The following is a 20600-nucleotide window of genomic DNA, read 5'->3' on the forward strand; positions in this document are numbered from 1 at the left end:
AGTACCATTGTCGAATAAAGGAGGTCACTTGAAATTTGTGAGGAATTTATATATACAATCTTATATTTAGGCCTGCATAAGAAATTTATAAAGTTGAAATAAACCTGTGCATACAATCAAAAACTTCCATTTAAAATTTCGTCCAGTTAAGTTAAATGTTGCATACGTTATATGTCATAGAGAAACCGGAAGTAGGATAAGTATCACTTATACTTTCTGGAAATCGCTCACGAGTTGAATGAAAATTACAACTGTTGTATTAATATAATTAATACATCCCTTAAATTCTTTATACGAGAAAGTAAAGCTCGAACAGGGCGAGAAAAACAATCTGCAATGGCATCGAAGAATAAATTTCACGTGTCTAGACTTCGATTATGTTTACCACATAACAGTTTTGTATTAAAAATAGAGTCAAATGATAATGTTTACAGATAAAAAGTATAAAGATTTGGCACTTATTCGTATAATCCTGTGAATATTTATTTCTGGCAAGGTACTAAAAACAATCTACTTTTTCGGATTGTATCACTAATAAATATATGCGTATTTTAACGACTTTTTAGTACAAATTTACAAGTAACCTCCCTTGGATAATTCAAGAAATGGTTACTAACTTCAATTAATATTTAGCTCTGAGCACAGTAACAATTATTACAACTTCTTTAATGAAGTAAAATTTATCCATATAAAATTAATCTAGTCATATTCAGCTATAAATAATAGATCCATAAATATATTATTTATGCATATTTACCAACATAATTTAACTTACAAAAATGAGAAATGCACCTGTATATTTAGCAAAACATAACCTATCCATATAGAAGTTTGTATTGACATTAAAAATGTTTTTTTTTCAAAGTAGAATTTTAATGTAATGCTAAACTAACAATGTATTTAATAAAAAAAAAATATTGCAAACATTTTTGCTAATAGTTTTTAGCCCCCACTAGCACTAAGTGGTACCCTAAGTTTTGGAGAGATAATGTTGATGGGCAAGTATACTTTTAAATCACACCGATACTCAAGGGATACTCAAGGTGTCAAACGGTAGGTACACATATGGGTACAAACAGATGAATCAAAGAGATCTAATTTAGACCCAAGTGATACAACACAAAATACAAGAAGGTCTATCAACACACTGGTAAGGTGGTAGTTGAGACACTATGCAGATCAAATCACATGGGCCGGCAAACCAAATCACATGGGCCGGCAAACCAAATCACAAGGGCAGACAAACCAAATCACATGGGTCGACAAACCAAATCACATGGGCCGGCAAACCAAATCACATGGGCTGGCAAACCAAATCACATGGGCCGGCAAACCAAATCACATGGGCCTACAAACCAAACATGGGCCAACAAACAAAATCACATGGGCCGGCAAACCATATCACATGAGCCCACATGGGTCCATGCTCATGAAACCATACGAGCCAATACATAAAATCACATGGGCCAACACACCAATAATGAAAACCAAAGACAGAAACTACAACTTGAGTTGCACAAAACTTGAAGAGTTGATTGTAAATCGTTGCACAATGTAATAATAGTATAAAGTAAGCTATTGTAAATATTATATCCTATTCACCCCATAAACATCACATACTGAGGCAACTCATACATAAACCATACAACATTTTTTTTAAATTTCAGGTTCCATAACTCTATCAAAAACATGTGTATAGTGTATAAGAAGATATTTATTTAATGTACAATTTAAAAAGTATATGATATCATGAGTCAGTAGAAAGAAAATAAATATTCAACAATAAATCCAGGAGTTAAATAAGATTTAGTCAATAGGCAGAGTCATGAGGAGACACAACTGATTGTCTGTCTCTGGCATTCATATCCTTCAGCAGTTGAAGAACCCCCATGCGGAATTCCAATCTAGAATCTTCCGACAGTCTCCGCACAGACGGAAGCACCGAGATAAAAAAGGCCTCATCTTCGTCCAGGTTGGCCTTGTTGAAGCTGACCAGCTCCTTCTCCAGCTCCTCCTGCATCTTAGCTCTCTTCCTGGATAGGAAGGGAATGCAGACCTTCATGCCGAAGCTGGAAGAATCACAGGGTTCCTTCTTGACTTCTGGCAGCGAGTCGTCCTCGCCGAACTCGCTGTAGCTAGAGTGTAGGGTGTCGTGGTAGTCCGGGTCCTCCTTGTGGAGAACCTTGAGCAGGAACTGCAGGTTGTCGTGGTACAGGTACTTCTTGGAGGATGCCTGACCTGACCTCTTCTTCAGGGACTTGACAAAAGAGTCTCTCAGATTCTGCCATTTGGTTTTGACAATTTCTCCTGGGATAGAAACATTTACAGTTCTGTCAAACACTAGTTACTCCTAACGAGTTACTTAATTGAAGGTTTTTCGAAAAAATATTAAAACAATAATTATGACAGCTTTAGACAAGAAAATATTAAACTGAACTTTTTCAAATATAGGCAATTGTTATATATTCCAGTAAAGTGTTTCCTATTTAAAATACAAGTCAAAGGACAATCCTAAAATCTATGAGGTATAAGGAATTTACAAATAGCAGTATAATATGCTAATACTAGTATCTAGAAAATTAATAATCAAACATCCGCATTTTCATTACTACTTATTTTAGTGAATATAACCATAGTTTTAACGACTTTTGAATCTAGGTACTAAGTTATAAGTTCTCTCCCTTGGATACGTGAATTTATGAACCTACAAATTAATATTTGATTAAGAGCTTGGTAGATTGTCTTAAACACAACATTGTTGTCAGTGTCACAAAGAGAGAGATGCGCGCACCTAGTTTGTAAGTGATGACGTAAGTGTGAATGACAGAGGGGGAGAAGGAGATGAGTGAGCACCTAGGCTTCTAAAGATTAAACATAGCCTAGCTAAGTATTTTTATGTACAAAAACAGTCAATCGGTGGCTACCTCAACCCTAGCTCCAATCGCCACCACCCAGGATGCAAATTGCAAGTAAGGGTTAACTTAACGCCAATGTTCGTTGAAGATGTGAGCTAAGTAAATTAAAAACAGCCGATAGATCTAGACCTCTAGTAACGGAGTTCCCAGCTGACAAAAGGAGAAAAAAAAATGAGGTCAGCTGTGTTGAGTGTAGAGCGGTAACCCCGCCCCGCGCCGGAAATAGGTCACACAGCGCGCGGAGTACGCGGCGTGTTCCTCCACGTCACGCATTGGTTTTTGTAAACACAGCTGGTACTGGTCGACCGCCAGTGTTGTCAGTGTAGTGAGTGATCGTGTAGGGTTTATTTTGATTGGAAAACTTAAACGTTCTTAGCTATTTAGATCTTGATCGTTACTTGTGATACCGTAGTCTACTTTTTTTTTACAAAAATACACCCAGAGATTTAAACTGTAGATTCTATTTGACTATTTTAAAATTTAAACCTGAACTTAGCTGAACCCAGCTAGGATTGAGGTGCGCTTGTTGTGTATACTCAGTGTATGTAAATAAATACTATTGAATACTACTGACCTGTTTTCTGTTGTTCTGCTTTATCCATCTGCATAAAGTCCGGCTCCAGATAAGCACACACCGACCTCCATGCTTCAAGTTTCTCGACTTTATCGTTGAAGTTCTCGACAGTCTTGTCCCACAAACACGGACGGTTCTCAATGAGTTCGATGAGGGTCACAATGTCGTACTTGAAGAATCGGCTCATGGCGGGTCAACGCGGAGCACATTTAACCGCGTGTAGATCCGACGACGTGTAGTTCGTTTGGCCGGGACGGTACGAGTAGAAGCAATGGCGGTCGGAGCCTGTACACGTCCTTACCGGAACCGCCTCGCTGGTTCGTTATATCCGGCGCCGGTGGCGGCCTCGCATCCGGTTCGTCGGCCGTGTGACGCGGGCAGACGAAAGGGGAGGCCGAACGTGTAGAAGGAAGATAATTTAACCCGTGTAGTGAACGAACTTATGGTGTACTACAATGAAAGCGCAATTAGCGCTAAACACGTGAGGGTAATTAATTAACAATGAGAACGCTTTGTACTACGTACAGTTGAAGGTTTAGCCGAGGGGGGATGTGTACCGCCCTTCTCCCTTGAAATACATAATTCAACCACTGTCAGCTCCCCCATATATTTAAATCGCGTCTCCCCTCCCTCGCTGGAGAAACCTATATCACAGTAACGTTAGTTGCGAGTACGAAACGCCACACATGGTTTATAACTATGCATCATTGATCGCCCAGAGCTGACAACACGCAAAAAATGAGTCAAGTAAAAGCGAAGGTTGCTCCTTAGAGCCTCAGCACTTGGGGGAATTGTGTGGTCAGCACTTGTACCTTTACTTTCCCCAACTTGAGTCAGGTACTCACCAGAGCGAGGGCACGATCTACAGACATAAGTTCGAACCCAGATCCGAAATCGAGACCTTCAGGCTAGCTGCCAAACGCCCTACCATTCGACCACAACGTGTCACAGACAATAAATCAACCATTTACAATCCAAGTTCACGGAGATGATCAGAAAGACAACCATTCTAAGTCACACGGCGACATCTCAAAGTTGTATCCCCTCCATGACAGCAAAAACGTTTTACATATTTTCGTTATTAAAACATAATTGTATGGTTAGTCACATTACTTAGCCCCAGCCCCACAACGTAACGTATATTTATTACAGTAAGACCCACGCTCGTCGGTAAGTGATTAGTGCTCACGATGGTAAATAGACCGTTGGACAGAAACATTACGACGTGCTGGTGTGTTGTCGAGATTAACGTCTCACAAGAAAACAAAAGTTAACTGTATTGACAACAACACCTAGAATACAGGTGTCAGTGTTTCTACCTCATCCACACACTGGTGTGGTTCTAACTAGTTCACTTGTCAGCAGGACATGTGTCATACTATTGTGTAGGTGATAAACATGGATCAGATTTAATTCCTCTTTTATTTGTTTGGGGAGTTTGAAAGTTTTCAGAAAAACTCTAACAACAAAAGGGGAGGCAAAAAAGCTAAAAGAGCATAGAAAAAGAAGATTGTATTTTTCGTGGTTAATTCCCTTGCCGGGAGTAATGTGTTAAATTCACAGAAATTCTATCGTTAACAAAGTATTGAGACTGCTGTGAATATCAGATCATTTTAGTCAAGTAAATATCAAATTATCCCAATCAAGCTATAACAATCAAGAAGTAAACATCATGTTATCCCAATAAAATAAACAAAAATATATTCCTGGTACATTCGATCAGCAAAATAAAAAAAAAGTAATAAAATATATTTTTGACACCAAAAAAATCCCCCTAAACCAAATAGAACAAACCAAACTGTACTGCATAAAAAATATATTTTAAAATTAAAACTAAACAAAAACTGGGGCAAAAATAGAAGGCTATAAAAATGTTTTCCAAACACAGCTGAGAAGCCAAACAAATGGTGTTTTCTAACAAAAGTAAATCAAAAATAAGCTTTTAGGTAAGGTATTACACCATTTCTATAAATAACCCTTACAAATAATAATTGTAATATACAAAAAGTGTATTGTCTGCTAATGGATTGTGCACCTGCTACTAATATCTGCAGCAGTTACTAAAAATAAACTTGACCTTCAAACATCAGCAAGTGAACAGTAAAATAGTACTCACGTGTCGTTCTCTGACAGGTTAGGACTTGACCTCTTCCGGTCAAGCTTTGTGGCGCTTTTTGTCCTCTTCATGTTGCTCTTAAATCCTTTCTTCGTGAAAAAATTCTGAAAAGTTACATCAAGACTATGTTAATTAGTAATATTGAGCGGGTCAGGTGAACACAGAAATCAAAAGAACAAAAAACAACAACAATGTGTTGTCACACAGAGTTCAAGTACATCACCATACAGCACAGTTGTGTTATCACATACGCCCTAGAGAATTCAGATCTGTATTACATTTATAATGTAAACACTGTTTTATACTGCTAGTCTAGACCAAACCTATTGCATTACGAAACACAGCCTTGCAATTACTTCACACCCATCTAGAAACCTACTAGATCTACTTACAAACACAGTTGTATTCATTGCATTCAAGGGAAAAACCATTTTTACTAAGAAATAATGCTACTGTTTAAAACATTTTTTTTCTTCATTCTGGAAAGATAATAAACCTTTGCTATTATGAGACCTGATCAACTTCCGTCTAAATTTACGCTGGTAAAATAATTGTATTCAAACTATTTGGGCCCCCCATAGGTTCGGTCAAAATGTTTATAACTCCACTTATTGATTTGGCTAAACTATTTCTGATTCCAGTTTTAGATTTAGCTAAACTATTTCTGATTCCAGTTTTAGATTTAGCTAAACTATTTCTGATTCCAGTTTTAGATTTAGCTAAAATATTTCTGATTCCAGTTTTAAATTTGGCAAAACACTTTCTGACTCCTATTTTGACTCTCCAATCAATGCTAAATGGGGCCCTACAACTCCCAGCCGTCAAGTTAAAGACAGCAAATTACACTCCCCCTACCCCACCCCAATCTGCTCTAATGCTCAATCGACGCCCCGTCCCTCAGATTTAACCCTCACCCCAACATCCAACTACCCCGATGTCCAGTCGAGACCTTGTCCACCAGACTTGAACCCCCCCCCCCCTCACCCTACCCCCCCCCCCCCCCACACTTACCGCCAACTTGGACGTGGTGGAGGTCGAGACCGACTCCATGCTGTCATTGTAGGGTGACACCAAGGGCAGACTACCGCGTCGCTCTCCATCTACACGTTCTAGGGAGGAATCTGTAAGACCAGTGGGAGAAACAGACATTAATACAGACATTCAAGATAGATACAGACATTAATACATACATTAATACAGACATTCAAGGTAGATACAGACAGTGATACAGACATTCAAGGTAGATACAGACAGTGATACAGACATTCAAGGTAGATACAGACAGTGATACAGACATTCAAGGTAGATACAGACATTAATACAGACATTCAAGGTAGATACAGACATTAATACAGACATTCAAGGTAGATACAGACAGTGATACAGACATTCAAGGTAGATACAGACATTGATACAGACATTCAAGGTAGATACAGACATTAATACAGACATGCAAGGTAGATACAGACAGTGATACAGACATTCAAGGTAGATACATACATTAATACATACATTACTACAAACATTCAAGGTAGAAACGAAAATATCAGATACGCAGGTAAGAAACAGGCTTAAATACAGACAATGAAGTTAAAAACATTGTGGCTAAATACCAAATAATAGTCAACAGACAGAGTCATTATAGTGAGCAAATAGGGATGGATTGGGCATACCGTGAGGAGGGAAGAGGATAAAACTGAGAGACAAACATAACACTGGAATCCCCAGTCATACAGACAGAAGACTTAAAGAAATCAAACAATGTATAAAACAAAATATGAGCAAACATTGCTTACAAAAACTAAGGAATTAATACAAAAATTAAAAAAGAATATGATAAGACGACACTAACACAGGTATTTGATCCTGTTTTAATAAGATTTGAAAATGTGGTAATCGAATACTTATTGTACGCCAGACAAAAAATGAGATCATGTTTTATTTTAAACTGGAAATTAACTGTAAAATGTGTAAAGAGAAGCTTACAACAAATAGAAAACAACTTACTTGAAAATATAAAATTACTTTGAAGAGATAAACAAGGACAAAATATGTACATATCGGGATATAAAGGGAAGTAAATGGGGTATGAGAATGAAAGTGAATGGGGTATTTTGCCTTTAATTTATTTACATTTAAAATGGATGCCCCATTTACCCGACATTAATGTCACGATGCTGCTTAGCAGACATAAAAAGATACAACTACTAAAAAATAACATATTTCGTACATATAAGCATATCAGTAGACAACACAAAGTCATTAGCATAATCCTCAATAACCCGTACTTTTATCTATAATGCACTTAATTATCGAATACTTGAAAATGTAACCCAGACTGGTTTTACTAATTTAGAAAGTTTGTTTACGTTACTGCGGTAGAAAGTAAACATGCGAATGATGAGCTGTGTGCATGTTTGTCGCAGTTGCTAAATAAATATTTAAAAAACAGGGGAGATAAATAATAATTATTTATAAGGGGAGATAACTACATGGAATTTTGGACGAGTGATCGTAATCTTTTTTTTTTTAAATAAATGTCGAGGAAGGTTATAGAATATGTTAAGTAAAGTTATATGGGCTAGTAGTGAAAGTATTAGTCTTTGTTGAGCCTACGCGTTTGTGTGTTGTGTGAGTTGGGTCAAGCCCCCCCCCCCCCCCCCCCCCCATATATGTTTAAGATGGAGGGTAACTTTATTTCTATTTACACCTCTGATTAGGAAACAATAACTGTAAGGCTGAGGTAAGCAACCCGAAATGAAGAAGAATTAGAATACACACTAAAACCAACAGAGACCTAGGTAAAACATCGTTCGTTTTGTTACAGGTGAAAGGTAGGAAAAAACCAATACGTGAAACACGGAACAAAACTAGACAGCTGACCATAATGAGAGGTTAATTAGTACAGTAGAAACGTCAGTAGACAATTAATTGCCTTCGTTGAAATAAAATGGCCACGTTAACAATTTCTAAATGTAGATCTAGATTAACATCGTATAGTCTCTCTCTCTCTCTCTCTCTCTCTCTCTCTCTCTCTCTCTCTCTCTCTCACACACACATACACTCAGAGGCGTAGCGACCCTTCCCGGCGCCCGGGGACAAACTTTCAATTTGGCGCCCCCCTCGGGATCAACCTTTCAATTTTCGATTTGCACCCCCCCTTATATAATATATATATATATATATATATATATATATATATATATATATATATATATATATATATATATATATATATATATATATATATATTTATAAAGAAAAAATGCAGCTAAAATGAGATTTTAATTTGTTTTTCCAACCCATTTGGCGCCCCCTATGATCAGCGCCCGGGGACATATCTACCCCTTTGCCCACCCCCTTCGCTACGCCTCTGCACACACTCACACAATACATGGGTCTACATTAATACTGTATTCTTAAATACGCACAGACGTGGGTTCAAATTAATACATTATGTTTAGACACACATATGGGTCAACATTAATGCTGTATATTTATACACACATATACCTGGGTCAAATTGACACTGTATGTTTAGACATTTATACCTGTGTCAACATTGACATTTATACCTGGGTCTACATTGAAACTTATACCTGGGTCTACATTAACACTTATACCTGGGTCTACATTGACACTTATACCAGGGTCAACATTGACATTTATACCTGGGTCTACATTGACATTTATACCTGGGTCTACATTGACACTTATACCAGGGTCAACATTGACATGTATACCTGGGTCTACATTGAAACTTATACCTGGGTCTACATTGACACTTATACCTGGGTCTAAATTTACACTATGTTTATACATTTATACCTGGGTCTACATTGACACTTATACCTGGGTCTACATTGACATTTATACCTGGGTCTACATTGACACTGTTGCGACGAAAAAGTGGCGAATCAAAAGCGCTGTACCGCGAGTCCCCCACTGGATTTTTATCCACGTCCTCCTCTGCCTCCTCCTCCTCCTCATCCTCACTGTAATCATCCTCATCATCCTCCGTCGTGCCCCCGCCGGCGCCCGCTCCCCCGCTGCCTTTCTTCTTGGAGGGTATCAGACTCCGCGAGCGCTGCCTCTTCTTCTTGCAACACTGCCGGCACAGGGCGAAACACGAGCACAGGAGGGACTTGGGCGCCATGCTGCGGGCGTCTCGCTCGGGCTAGCTCCCCGCGGTCACATGACGCACCGGACTTCCGGCGCCCTATTTGCAGACGAGATCCCATTCGCCATACTGCGCGTTAACAAAACACCAGTTCATTTAGGTCAATGGTTTATATTTCTGACCAGTGCGCATGGTGGTCACAACAAAGTTAGTTCTTTATCCATACTGAACACAAAACACCACATCTTAATAGAAATACCAATTCACGTGCCCTATTAAACATGTTCGTAACACAATTTTAAACGCAAATAATAGATTAAAATAAACGCATCTCTTCTGATATCACTAAAACAGTTTTCCTGTACAAGTTTCCAGCATAAAATCAACACCTTGTTTGTTTTTCAACGTTTGTTTTTCCTACACGAACATAATACAATTAATTATTCATCATTAACTGGAGTAAAATCTGAAGCTCATCACGTGACGGGAGCCACGTGACAAGAGCCACGTGACTGAGCACTTAAATAAACTTTGCATAATGTATAAGACGGGTGGGTTAATCTGTTGGCTTAAGATTTGTCGCGTCTAAAGACGGGAGATTTCAGCTGTAAAATATTGTTAGCGGGATCTGAGTTACAAAACTGGCCACTTGGGGATGGCCAATATGTCATGGCCAATAAATAATGGCCTTGCGAGACAATGGCCTTTATGTGTACAATATCATGGCAATCTCAGGGGATGGCTTTTTTGTTGATTTTAGACAACTGTTATTAGCAATCACGCGCCTCAGTAATATGTGAGCATTTACACAATACGTGCACATACACTGTACACACACGTGTACATGCATGTACGTGCAACCAAAACACACGTATACATACACGCACGTGAAAACACACAGCATAATAACACACACTGTACACACACGTGGACATACATGAACGTGCAACTACACAGCATAACTACACACACACGTACACACCACACAAAAAAACAAGGATACATGCTACACATTTCAAGATTAAATCACACAAATACACCCTACACGCAATCCTGGAGTACACATACACTCATACCAAACAGAGGAGTATACAACAAACCCAAATGTGCTGTTTATGGACTTATTCCAGACATACAATCACCCTAACACAGACACACACACACGCACAAATAAACACAAAATGCATAAACAATATCAATAAAGCACACCACAGAAAACACCCCCCCCCCCACCCCCCCACACACACACGTATTAAGCTGATTGTGCAATTTACTCCCCGGATCTCTCCGCGAACTTTAAGCTCGGCGCGTCAATAAATCAAGGGAGGTAATTATGATTTTCTTAAAGCTCCGTGATCACCTTATCAGATGTAAACAAAAACCCGTCAGAGACGTCGCTGTGTAAACAGGGCGCCAAATAAAACAGTTCCCCCAAGGCTCGTTACTCTGCCAGCAGATAGAACAATTCACAGTCAGAGTGATTGCTCTTGCTTGATATACATGTATCTCAACAGAGCAGCGTGATTGGGGAGAATGCATGTTGATTGTGGTCAGAAGGACAAGAAAGATAAACAATATTTTTTGTCAACAATTAGTGTACACACGTGTACAGTAAAACTAATTGGAATTTCTTCATTTCTACATATTTTTGTGTCTATATTTTGCACCATGCAACTGAAAGGTTTTGTTTTGACATTCTAACCTGTTTAACATGCATCATTTAGAACAAGCTAAGGAGCTTTAGGATAGTTCCATCCAACACGATGGTAGTTATAAACTAGTAATGGTAAAGAAACTAGCAGATGTGTCCCGACTATGGAAGTATACAACTAATTAACTACCAAAGATAAAAAGACTAAGGACTTTTAATTTAAAATATGTCTCATATTACAAATGCTAAAGAGAAGCAGAAATCTAATTTTAAAATCATTTTATAATAACAGAAATGACTATGCTATTGAACACTTATTTTTCCCAAATAATCAGCCTACCAGTAGCATAACTAGTTCTCACGATCAGAATAGGCAGAACTCTTTACTACTGCTGCTTTTAGTATAGGCAGTTAACGTATGCCAACTATCAGTTTAGAGAGTATGGTGTACCAAACTATCAGTTTAGAGAGTATGGTGTACCAAACTAAGGGGATGGGGTTACTGCGTGTTAATGCCAACTTTTCAAACCTTGTTTGAAATTCCCTTCAATAAAACTTTCAGCGGCGCTAGATTAGTTTAGTCGCCGTTCGATTAATCCGACGCAGAACAAACATGTTGCTATCACAAAAATATAATTGCTATTTTTTTATTTTTCTTTTTTTTTTTTTTTGTGTGGATAAAAATAAAAATAAATTCGGCAACTAGTCGTGGTAATGATGCAATCTAATAGACGTTTGTCATGTATTTTTTTTCTTTTAATTTGATTTTTTTTTTTCATTCGGCCAAAGTCGTCAAAAGAAATTGTGGGGCTCGCTCGTGACAAATTCAAAGCAAAGACGAAACGTGAAAACAACTGAAGAAATGGGGGACGAGCTGGGTGGGGGAGGGCTGGGGGCTCCTGTTACAAATCTAATGAAAATGTAATTATATTTGAGTGCGGGGGATGCATAGGCCCCTGAGTGGGGGTGGGGGAGCGACGACTTCGTGTGGGTTTGAGTCGACATGAGATCATCCCAGTCTATGGGTTTCTAGAGATCATACTAGACTGTGGGTTTCTAGAGAAGCGGTCGTCGAGTTTCAAGTCTGATTTTTTCTTCTCCCAGCTAAATTAGTCGGGCCAATCACAGCTGGTGTCGAGTTAGTGTGAGTGACGTCAAACAGTGGGAGGTCAGTGTTTTATGTATGAGGGCTGGTGGACGTGTGACTATTAGCGTGACGTCAATGTATCATACTTGAATCAGTGTCATTATAGTTTTTTAAACATGTCGGTGTTTTATGTCAGTGTATGATGATTGTTTGTGTTGCATTCGTGTAATGACAGGGTGTGATGATTGTTTGTGTTACATTCGTGTAATGTCGGGGTGTGATGATTGTTTGTCATACATTCGTGTAATGACAGGGTGTGATGTCAAAACGTGATGTCAGTGTATGACATCATCGTGTGATGTCAAAGTGTGTGTGCCCCGATAGACTACTGTACAAACAACTGCGTTGCAGTCAGGAGACAACAGTTTATCTGACAGAGTGACGTCATTGCTACATCTATTGGTACCTCATCATGGCAGCCGAGCAAAAAAAAAAAAAAAACACCCTCTGGTAAAAGTAGATCTTCTTATTCTTCTTCTTCTTCGTTCTTAATTATAAGTGTTGAAGGGGATCGAGATTTATCCGCCAGTGGGTTTAAACTCGAGGCTTTGTTCGAATTTATCAACCATGAGCTTTTTGCCGACTCGACCACGCCTTCAACACAATTAAGCGTTACGTGTCAACTGTTTATGCGCCATTGAGGCCATTGACTCCGATTTCAGCCTGCTTTTCTTTTGGATTTGCTTCCATAGCCTTTGTCTAACCAAGAACAAACTACAAGGCAGCAGTTGTTTAATTTTGGAGTTGTCTCTCCTAGAAGAGTGGCTGTCCCCAGCTAACGAGCCTCATCTGCTAAAAGTAGATGATCACCGGTATGCACGTACGGCGTTTAATACCAAGAGTCGGGGCAACCTGCTTTCATACACCAATATAATGCATTTTTTAAATAGTCGCTTCTCATAGCAAAAAAAAAAACAAAAAAACAAAACACGCCTTGAGTTGTATCGACATGGCTAGATACAGTTCTCAACAAAAAAAATCTTCTTTTTAAACGCGCAGCAACACTTTAGATTTCAAGTAGCTGATGTGAGATGACAGATAATATCTGATGACGGGAAATGTGTATGACCGTCATTATATGTTGACAGACGAGCTACGATATCAGACAATGTGTTATGACAGACAATACAACTTGTGAAGGGGGCGGGTACGGGCGTCACGTGATTGTTTACATAACCAGCGAGACAGCCCGGAGTGCTCAGCGCGTTAATTCAGGGATAAATTTCATCCGGTGACAAATGTCACAAATGTCACACTGGTGACAACCAATAACACACATGATGGCGGCTGTCACACACAGTCCCTGTTACTTAAAATTACGTTTTGATGAGATCTTTAACATGGCGGCGTGCTTGATCTTTTCAACTTGTTTTCCTACACCAAGACATAGTAAAAAACAAAACAACAACACAGCAACATATACATGCGAATTTTCAGGGTAGGGTGAAAATAAGAATCGTACCACTACTAAATCAATAACGGTGATGGTGATATTGTAGCTAACCATAAGGCAAATTGAAATTACCTTTGTTAAACATGGTTGCTCAAATATTATTCAAATATGTGGTTTTACAAAATTTGGTGCTTATACCAGCACGGCAATCTTACCATCAGGAAAACAAATTATGTGGTAATTAACAAACCACGCAAGTAGGCTACTGAACGGTAAAACTATCACCTTAAAATGGGCCTTAACACAAATAAAAAAAAAGAAAATCACAGAAATATTACTTTATCAATCCCACGGACACAAATCCTACACACACAGTTTTATTTAACACACACACACACGTTATAAATAGACACACATTCCCGAAAACAAATACACACATTCGCTGTGGGTGAAACTCAATAAGACTGGAATCAGGAAATGAAATTTCGATTCACGTGCGATCATATTCACGAGGACAACCGCCCCCCCCCCCCTTCTCTGTTGTAACAACTCAATTTATAATCCATATCCCTATCCCCCCTCCCCCAGAACTGTCTACAATAGAGAGAAAGAAATTATTATTAGCCTCGTTTTCATCCCTCGCCCAAAACCTCGTCCCCTGCACCGTTCTATGGAAAAGGACGTGAAGAAAATGTCGTGAAGAAAATGTGAAGAAAGGGTCACAAAGAAATATGCACACACGTCATAGCGACAAGTAACACAAGAAAATAGTCTGCACAGACAACACGACAATTTAAAAGCCCAAAAATACGACATTTTTAATATCAAGAAATTGTCAATAGGCCAGAATCTACATTTTCATTATAAAAGAATTTTCAATGAAAAGCTATGAACTGAGATTTTTAATATTAGAATTAATGTTTTTATAAGTCAGAAACTACGACAATAATTTCAATACTATTAAGACCATTTTCATTTAGAAAATCGGAAACTACGATATATCTGACAACAAGCCAGACATAAGGACAATTTCAGTGTGTAACAAGAAACTAAGGCTATTTGAATGTAAACACATAAACTAACGCTTGTACAATCATAACCCGTAAGACATTTTTTTTTATGATAAGCCAGAAACTACGACATTTTCAATGGTGAACCAAAATTCGACATTAACAAAAGCCATAATCGAAGACAATTACAATGTGAATGAAGATACAAATCGATGAGTTTCCCCGTACGTTCGCGCAGGGCAAAATCCTAGTTCCCACAAGCGAAAGACAATCAAAACAACTCGCGTCTAGACCAGAGCACTCGCTTGTCCAAATGGAGCTTTTGATCACATCTCAAATTTCTAGAATTTTGTCTTAGAGACTTCGTTCCCAGCAAACAAAGAATAAAATAAATTAAAAACGGTTATTTGGCACAAAGTTTAAAAATGTTGCTAAAAATTGTTGGAAGCTCTTTTAAGACTACTTAATCTCACGTGCGGAAGTGACGCCATCAAGAGGGTCGGAATTAAAGGCGATTTTTTTTTTCTTTTTTAAATAACAGGCCGGGGGGAGGGTAGGGGAGGGGTAGGGTGGGAGAGATGCCTTCACATAAAAACCTGGCAAGTCAAGATTTGGTGTCCTACTTGGCATGCAAATGTCTGCTATAGCTGAAGCTGGTCACCATATTTTTGATCGCTTGTTAAACTGGGAGGGGATCGAAGTCTATCATTCTTCATCGATATGACTCACATGGCCGATACAAATTTTAAAAAAAAAAATCGGTTCTAAGCTGAAGCAAAAAAAAAAATCGGTTCTAAGCTGAAGCAAAATAAAAAAAATATTCGGTTCTAAGCTGAGAGAAAAATAATCGGATCCAAGGGTTAAATGACCGGCGATGTTGTATCCCCTAGGGTATCGATTCAGTTTAAACCTCTTGAGTGCCATATCACAGGGCGTGTGAATTTCATCGCTAGACGGTATTCGATTACATCAATTTATGGTGAACACGATACCTACTCGACGAACAAAGACAATAAAAAAAAAGAATGACTGCACAGATGACCTTAGAAATAACAACCGATAATGATAACATGACATAGTGTCGTTAGAAATGTCAGCGTAAATGTCATAAGACACGAATGTCAAGTTCGTGTCAGTTTCTATTAATAGAGCTGACCAGGTATAGTTACATGTGAGTTGAAGGGATGTGTGAGTATTGTGAACAGCCAACCAACAGCACAGTACACATGTTAGCTGGGGGGAGGGGGATTGGTGGCAGATAACACCACACAACTAAGACTTGTGACAAAAAAAAACATCAAGTTAACCACACACACACACACACACACACACACACACACCATGACAAACGGCCGCATACACACCTTAACACACACTCAAAAAGGACCACACACACACCCTGTCTAAAGTCCCTACACACAAACCACCACACAAAAACTCTTGACAAAACACAGTCTAAAGTCCCTACACACAAAACACCAAACAACACCCTGCCTTAAAAAAAACCACCCACCAAACGACCACACAAAATATCACAGCCCTTCTCCCATGAGATCGAACAAATTAAGAAATCAATGTATCAATATAGCCACAGATTTCAAACACTAAGCCCCCCGTGATCCCCCTATAAGAGAACGTTGACCCGAGCTAATTGTTTCTCTTCAGCCATAAAACTTCATTGATCCGATCTATGGATTGGGTCATTGGTTCCAGATGATGAAAGTAATGTGAAATCGGATTTTTTTCTTAAAACAAAATTTATGAAAATTACAATATATTACTTTAAAGCTTAGTAAAACGACACCTTATTTTTGGATGGTTAAATAACATAATCTGTCAATTTAATCTAGCGGTGGTAGATCTGAAGAATGGGTGGGTGGGGGGGGGGGGGGTGAAGAAAAAGTACAATCAAGAGTAATCCAAACAAATGATTAGTATATGTGACTGAATTTGTCGGAGTAGTGTGTGTAGGTATAAAGAAAATGTAAGCGAAATATTGAAGCATACGGAACGGAAATAGAACTCTAAGTCTCAGCTACCCCCACCCAGTATTGTCACATTGGTATCGACATCACCCCACCCTCAAGTGTCACACTGGTACTGACACCCCCCCCCCCTCAAGTGTAACACTGTTACCGACATCACCCCCGCCCCCAAGTGTCATGTGACACACTGGTACGGACATCACCCCCCTCCCCCACCCCCAAGTGTCACACTCGTACCGACATCACCCCCACCCCCCCCCCCACCCCCATGTGTAACACTGGTACCGACATCACCCCCTCCCCCACCCCCAAGTGTCACACTGGTACCGACATCACCCCCACCCCCCCCCCCACCCCCATGTGTAACACTGGTACCGACATCACCCCCTCCCCCACCCCCAAGTGTCACACTGGTACCGACATCACCCCCTCCCCCACCCCCAAGTGTCACACTTGTACCGACATCACCCCTCCCCCACCCCCAAGTGTCACACTGGTACCGACATCACCCCCTCCCCCACCCCCAAGTGTCACACTGGTACCGACATCACCCCCTCCCCCACCCCCAAGTGTCACACTGGTACCGACATCACCCCCTCCCCCACCCCCAAGTGTCACACTTGTACCGACATCACCCCTCCCCCACCCCCAAGTGTCACACTGGTACCGACATCACCCCCTCCCCCACCCCCAAGTGTCACACTGGTACCGACATCACCCCCTCCCCCACCCCCAAGTGTCACACTTGTACCGACATCACCCCTCCCCCACCCCCAAGTGTCACACTGGTACCGACATCACCCCCTCCCCCACCCCCAAGTGTCACACTGGTACCGACATATCCCGAGATTGCCCAGAGATTCCAGCAACATTATCGTATTAAACTCCCCCACCCCCTCCCCCTTGCCCTCCCCCAGGGGTGGCGGCCATGATTTAGTTCTCACACGTTTGACAAACATGATCAATTGTTCTAATAACACACGTGGTCCGGTGTTAGCTGGTCACGTGATCGACACAAGTGCCAGACCCCGGCATGACACGTGACCGGGACGTCTAGAACCGAGGGACAACTCGAGGACTGTGCGGCGATTTCCGTTGATAGCAATGTCCATGTGTAGCAATGTCCATGTGTAGCAATGTCCATGTCTAGCAATGTCCATGTGTAGCAATGTCCACGTCTAGCAGTGTCCATGTGTAGCAATGTCCATGTGTAGCAATGTCCATGTGTAGCAATGTCCACGTCTAGCAATGTCCATGTATAGCAAAGTCTATTTGTAGCAATGTCCATTTGTATAAATGTGTATATTTGGAATTTTCTATTTGTGGCAATGTCGATGTGTGACTATGTCCATTTGTATACATGTTCGTGTTTGGCATTATGTGTGGCAATGTCTATGAGTGCCGCTTTCCGTTTATAGTTCTGTCCGTGTCTGAAATGTCAATGTGTATCATATTTTTGGTAGGCAATGTCTATGTATGGCAATGTCAGTGTGTAGCAATGTACTGGTGTAATATTGTCCTTACATATCAGTGTAGCCCTACATTTCTAGAATGGTCAGTGGATGGCAATTTCTCAGACAAGCAGTAACAGCATATCGCAAAACAACCTAAGGCACTGAGCCATCACAAACTGAGACCAGTTTACATACAACTATCCCCTATGCTACTATACCAAGTACAAGCATACCACTAACTCTACAAAACACACGGCCCCTATACCCATCTACACCAGATGATATGTGTGTACGCCCACAGAAATATAAGATTAAGCAATTAAACAACCCTCACTAATCCTAGCACATCTCCTCTGTGTGAAACAATAAAATCTCACAATAACCACATAACATTAACAGCAAAACACAATATTTACACATTCCATTTTTTATCCAAGCGGATTAACCCAAAAAAGGCATCGATTTTTTTCACAGCTGATATATTTTATGTTATAAACAAATTGTTTGGAATGCGATACATTATATAAGAGTGATAGACTGTATAACACTACACTGTATACCGATACATTATATAAGAGCGATAGACTGTATAACACTACACTGTATAACACTACAATGTATAACAGTGATACACTGTATAACACTACACTGTATAACACTTCACTGTATAAAAGCAATACATTATATAACAGCGGTAGACTGTATAACACTACACTGTATAGCAGTGATACACTACAATGTATAACAGCGATAAACTGTAAAATCAGCGAAACACTGAGTAACTGCGATAAACTGTATAACAGTATAATGTATAAAAGAGTTCCAATGTATAACAGAGATATACTAAGTAACACTACACTGTATACAAGTAATACACTGTATAACAGCGACAAACTGTATAACATGATACTGTGTAACATAGTTCCAATGTATCACAGTGATGTACTGAATAACACTACACTGTATACAAGTAATATACTGTATAACAGCGACACACTGTATAACATGATACTGTATAACATAGTTCCGATGTATCACATTGATACACAGTACACCAGAGCAGACATTAGCTGCTCACACAGATGTCGCCATACAAAATGTATGCACGGAATGTCAGTTCACTGTGGCAAGTCAGCTGTTCGATGTCACCATACAAAATGTATGCACGGAATGTCAGTTCACTGGGGCAAGTCAGCTGTTCGATGTCACCATACAAAATGTATGCACGGAATGTCAGTTCACTGGGGCAAGTCAGCTGTTCGATGTCACCATACAAAATGTATGCACGGAATGTCAGTTCACTGTGGCAAGTCAGCTGTTCGATGTCACCATACAAAATGTATGCACGGAATGTCAGTTCACTGTGGCAAGTCAGCTGTTCGATGTCACCATACAAAATGTATGCATGGAATGTCAGTTCACTGGGGCAAGTCAGCTGTTCGATGTCACCATACAAAATGTATGCATGGAATGTCAGTTCACTGGGGCAAGTCAGCTGTTCGATGTCACCATACAAAATGTATGCACGGAATGTCAGTTCACTGGGGCAAGTCAGCTGTTCGATGTCACCATACAAAATGTATGCACGGAATGTCAGTTCACTGGGGCAAGTCAGCTGTTCGATGTCACCATACAAAATGTATGCACGGAATGTCAGTTCACTGGGGCAAGTCAGCTGTTCGATGTCACCATACAAAATGTATGCACGGAATGTCAGTTCACTGGGGCAAGTCAGCTGTTCGATGTCACCATACAAAATGTATGCACGGAATGTCAGTTCACTGGGGCAAGTCAGCTGTTCGATGTCACCATACAAAATGTATGCACGGAATGTCAGTTCACTGGGGCAAGTCAGCTGTTCGATGTCACCATACAAAATGTATGCACGGAATGTCAGTTCACTGGGGCAAGTCAGCTGTTCGATGTCACCATACAAAATGTATGCACGGAATGTCAGTTCACTGGGGCAAGTCAGCTGTTCGATGTCACCATACAAAATGTATGCACGGAATGTCAGTTCACTGTGGCAAGTCAGCTGTTCGATGTCACCATACAAAATGTATGCACGGAATGTCAGTTCACTGTGGCAAGTCAGCTGTTCGATGTCACCATACAAAATGTATGCACGGAATGTCAGTTCACTGTGGCAAGTCAGCTGTTCGATGTCACCATACAAAATGTATGCACGGAATGTCAGTTCACTGGGGCAAGTCAGCTGTTCGATGTCACCATACA

General features: G+C 40.0%; 2 protein-coding genes across 11 annotated transcripts in view; both read right to left on the bottom strand.

Moving 5' to 3' along the window:
* LOC131935501 (ras GTPase-activating protein nGAP) overlaps window positions 1-20600 on the bottom strand; it is a 217575-nt gene that overhangs the window by 93949 nt on the left and 103026 nt on the right. For 5 of the 10 annotated variants that reach the window (XM_059291912.1, XM_059291901.1, XM_059291907.1 and 2 more), the window contains 2 exons: window positions 6617-6726; window positions 5606-5709 (listed from right to left, as the gene is read on the bottom strand). In XM_059291912.1, coding sequence (XP_059147895.1) covers window positions 5606-5709; window positions 6617-6655 — 143 coding nt within the window. In that variant the 5' untranslated portion in view covers window positions 6656-6726. Of the gene's footprint in view, window positions 1-5605; window positions 5710-6616; window positions 6727-9481; window positions 9941-20600 lie in introns of those variants that run through there. The other 5 variants (XM_059291903.1, XM_059291909.1, XM_059291905.1 and 2 more) reach the window with 2 other exon arrangements.
* On the bottom strand, window positions 1697-3884 carry LOC131935503 (uncharacterized). Its single transcript, XM_059291915.1, has 2 exons — window positions 3490-3884; window positions 1697-2307 (listed from the first exon to the last, which is right to left on the bottom strand). The coding sequence occupies exons 1-2, from the start codon at window positions 3674-3676 to the stop codon at window positions 1811-1813; spliced, it is 684 nt and encodes a 227-aa protein (XP_059147898.1). The 5' UTR covers window positions 3677-3884; the 3' UTR covers window positions 1697-1810.

This window comes from Physella acuta, unplaced genomic scaffold, assembly GCF_028476545.2.
Source record: "Physella acuta isolate Inbredline_101_S28 unplaced genomic scaffold, ASM2847654v3 ptg000146l, whole genome shotgun sequence".
In the NCBI taxonomy this organism is placed as follows: Eukaryota; Metazoa; Mollusca; class Gastropoda; family Physidae; genus Physella; species Physella acuta.

Coding starts and splice junctions, on each gene's coding strand:
- LOC131935503 (XM_059291915.1), bottom strand. CDS start 3,676: ATGAGCCGATTCTTCAAGTACGACATTGTGACCCTCATCGAACTCATT. Junction 2,308..3,489: donor AGCAGAACAACAGAAAACAG/GTCAGTAGTATT, acceptor TTTCTATCCCAG/GAGAAATTGTCAAAACCAAA.